General features: G+C 56.7%; 1 protein-coding gene across 1 annotated transcript in view; it reads left to right on the top strand.

The window, feature by feature from the left end:
* LOC104472459 (B-cell differentiation antigen CD72-like) overlaps positions 1-2,112 on the top strand; it is a 3,329-nt gene extending 1,217 nt beyond the window's left edge. Inside the window, exons 4-7 of the mRNA XM_010088154.1 lie at positions 4-145; positions 403-551; positions 886-1,037; positions 1,971-2,112. Coding sequence (XP_010086456.1) covers positions 4-145; positions 403-551; positions 886-1,037; positions 1,971-2,112 — 585 coding nt within the window. The remainder of the gene's footprint in view (positions 1-3; positions 146-402; positions 552-885; positions 1,038-1,970) is intronic.
* The last annotated feature ends 1,640 nt before the right edge of the window (positions 2,113-3,752 follow it).

Genomic DNA, 3,752 nt, shown 5'->3' with positions numbered 1-3,752 from the left:
CAGCTGGAGCTGGAGACCCTGAACACCGAGCTGGGGCGTGTCATGGGGGTCCTGGGGAAGACGGAGAAGGAGATGCAGGAGGTGCAGGGGAAGCTCAACAACAGTGAGAGCACCGTGGCCATCCTGCGCTCCTGCACGGCTATAGGTAGGGTGATGGTGGAGCGGGGATGGGGGTGTCCCAGGGGACTGGCACCCCCCAGCAGATGCAGTGCCGAGGCACAGGCACTGGCTTTTTGGCCATGTGGTGGGGATGGGGTGGTCCAAAGACTGAAGCTATGCCTTGAGAAGAGGCTGAGCCTGCGATACCTGTTGGGAAGATATGGGGGCTGTTCCCAGTCCAGGCTGGACCACCCCAAGGCATCCAAGGCTGGGTGAGTTCCTGAGCTGTGCCCCTGCCCCCAGATTGCTGCCCCTCAGGCTGGCTGCTGTACAGGGGCAAGTGCCTCTTCATCTCATCGGAGAAGAAGACATGGGAGGACAGCAGAGATGAGTGTGAGAAGAAATATTCTCAGCTCCTGGTTACCAAATCCTGGAGTCGCTGGACTGTGCCGGTAGGGTGCTGGGGGAGCTGAGGGCAGGAGCTGGTGCATCCAGCCCTGGGGTCCCCAGGTGGGCCAGTGCTACTCTGGGAGCCTCTACTTTGCCAAAACTTACAGAAGGTGCAAGGCTGATCTTTATAGCACACGGTGGGTGGTGGACATGGGGCAGAGAGGCTCTGGCACCCCTGGATGCTGATCAGGCTGGAGCAGGACCCTGGGGCTGCTCAGCTGTCCTGCCCCCAGGACCTCCAGCCCCAGTGGCAGGGGGTTAGCCACCCCCTGCAAACACAGCAGCATGTAGGTACCATGGAAAAGCCACTAAAATGCCCTTTTTCCCCTTCCCCAGGCCTTCCTGAAGAATGCAGACATCCCATACTGGATTGGGCTGCAGAAGAGCAGCTTCCCCTGGTATGAATATGGCTGGCTGGAGGAAGATGACCCAGAAGGCGAGGGGGTCTCAGATGCCTGGTTTTGGGTGGATGGCTCCCTTTATGAAAGGTACCCGGCAGCACAGCCTCTTGCTGAAACCCCTCTCCTCCAGCATGGCTTTAGGAAGCATTTTAAATCCCACCAGTACTCAGTCCCGGGCACAAGCACTGGGCAACAAGGAGCATCAAAGCAGCTGAGGCCAAGGGGAGGTGTGTGCAGCAGTGTGATGAGATGCTTAGAGGCTGAGCAAATGGAAAGCCAGGACTTGGAGGGGCATGTGCAGGGTTTGCACGAACAGGAGGCAGTGAGAGGGGACAAAAGAAACCACAGGTTTTATTTGGGGTGTAGACAAAGTGTTTGAGCATCACCTCTATCACCCACGTGCCTCTCCAGTCCCTCCTCTGGGGGAAACCAAGCCTTCCCGCCTGCAGAGGGTCCTGGGCTCCTCCCCACCACGTGCACTCGTGTCCCCAGCTCACCATCACTTCCTCTAGCGGTGTCTGAGAGCAGTGGGGAGGAACAAATCCGTCTGGCCTGGTGGTGGGTACCCAGCTCCTGCCCGTTGCCCGCCCCTCCATCCTCAGCCCCGCCGTGGGGGGCTGCACCCCACCATAGCCCCATGGTGCAGGGCAGATCCTCTGGCCATCCTCATGGAGGAGCAGGGTCTCCCCACTGCCAGGTGCTGCAGGGATGAAATACCCCTGGGCAGAGAGATGGAGATTCAAGTAGCTGGGGAGGCTAAGGGAAGTCGCATGGAATGAAACCTTGTGCAGAGGGTTTAAGGGGAGTCACAAGTGATAGAAATCTTTGGCAGCGGGGGTTCTCAGCCTTCCCAAGGAAAGGCAGGGATGCGTCAGCTGAGGCTTCATCCTGTGAAATGTGCAAGGGAGGTTGAGTGCAGCATTCAACCCCTCTCAAGCGAGCAGGCAGCCCCCGGCTGCCTTGGCAGGGGGTGGTGGGCAGGGCAAAGGCAGCCCCCTGATGTGTCGTTCCCCCATCCAGGCCATGGCAGTGGAAGTCAAATGGGTCCTGTGCCATAATAAGCCGTGGGAACATCAAACCTGCCCAGTGCGGTGGTCCTGACGACCTGCACCTCTGGATCTGTGAGAAGGCGGCAGGGCCGAGCTCCCCTTTCATGGGATGATGGCCGCTGGCCCCAGCACTGCTGAGGTAAGTGTGACCGTGCCAGGCTCTGCTGAGCCCTGGGGTGCACAGGGCCCATGGGGTGTGCATGGAGGAAAGCGGGGAGACTTGGCCTCTGCATGGGGTGCGTTGACTCCCTCCCTTGGAAAGGGAGTCATCCCTGTGCTGGATGGACCCTGCCTCCATCCCTTTGCTGCCACGGAAGGCCCCAGTCCGCAGCAGCTCAACAAACCCCCACGGGTTGTGGCACTGCAAAGGGGTGAGATGGGGGAAACCCCTTTGCAAGCTGCCTTCCCAGCCCCGTTATGTGTGGTCGAGACTGGGCAGCACATCACCCTCACCCTCTGCCTTCCCCTGCAGCATGTGCACCCCGCACCGCCTCCGCTTCAGCCCTGCTGCAACCCTGCCCAGAATGTCCATGCGAGCAACCCACTTCTCTCTCAGAGACCCCTGCCCACGGGCTGCCCAAGTCCTGCCCAGCAATGCTCAGTGATGCTCGGGCATCACACAGGCTGGGGGAGGCAGTGGTGGCAACTGCTTCCTCCCAGATGATGTGCTTCAGCAGAACAGTATGAGTCCCACAGCCACAGTCCCACGCTGGACCAAGCTGCAGTGCTGGCATGCAAGGACATGGAAGCGAGGGATGGCACAGCTCCACACCTGGCCCGGTCCCCTCCCCACAGCAGTGACTTTCTGCCTGGCCCCATCCCAGGAGCAGCTTGGCCACAGCTTTCAGGCAACCCAGCAAGCGTGACCAAGAAGGGAAGCTGCACGTGAACTGTCTGGTGCTTATGCTGGTGGTTGGCATTTTTTGCTAATTAGGAAGCAGCAGAGTAATGACCTTTAGGATTGTACAATGTGATGGTGCCTTTCAAAAGCAAAAGCAACTCTGGCACTTGCAGCAGACCGAGTCTTTGTGAGACAAGCCATCAGGACCTTTATATAGTTACTACACACGTGCATACAGAAAGATTAAACAAAATAGCCCTGATGTAACATTGCAACCAGGCAAGAGCAGAAGAAGTCATGTTCAACCAGGCGAAGATGCTCTCATTTTACTACGGGGTTGTGTGTGCCATATATAGTTGATCAATTGCTATGAGAATTAGCTTGCTTGAAGAGCAGAAGAGTGTTAAAAGCAGGCTTTTTGGAGGTGGCACGTGTCACTCCTCTGTCTTGTCCCCTGGCTGAACCCAGTTTGTAGCAATAAAGAGACACAGCTTGTCTGCTCTTTGCTTTCTTGTGTACCACCACAAACATGAACTCCAGGGCACAAACCCAAACAATCTAAATAATAGGTGGGAATTTAATGGAAACCACTTCAACCAAGATGGCCACTTTGGGGGCACTAAAATCTTGGGCTCAGCCAGGCCGGCTTGTGGTCCCCAAGGGGCTCCCCAGAAGCCCCAGGCAAGCCCATGCAACCTTTTGGGGCTGGGCTCCCCTCCACATCCGATGTGCTGAGAGACAGAAGCAGCATTCCGAGTCACTAGGACATTCAGTTTTTAATGAACACTTTAAATAAGCTGGGTATATATTACTAGCAATTATTATTATTAATAATAATAATAAAAAACACAAGAGTTCTGCATTCACCAGTGCATTGGGCAGGAGGGAGGAAAGCCGGCTCCCACCCTTGCC

The sequence above is a fragment of the Pterocles gutturalis genome, unplaced genomic scaffold (assembly GCF_000699245.1).
Source record: "Pterocles gutturalis isolate BGI_N339 unplaced genomic scaffold, ASM69924v1 scaffold2392, whole genome shotgun sequence".
NCBI lineage: Eukaryota > Metazoa > Chordata > Aves > Pterocliformes > Pteroclidae > Pterocles > Pterocles gutturalis.
Note: the sequence above shows the minus strand (reverse complement) of the source record. Positions and strands in the feature narration are given on the sequence as shown.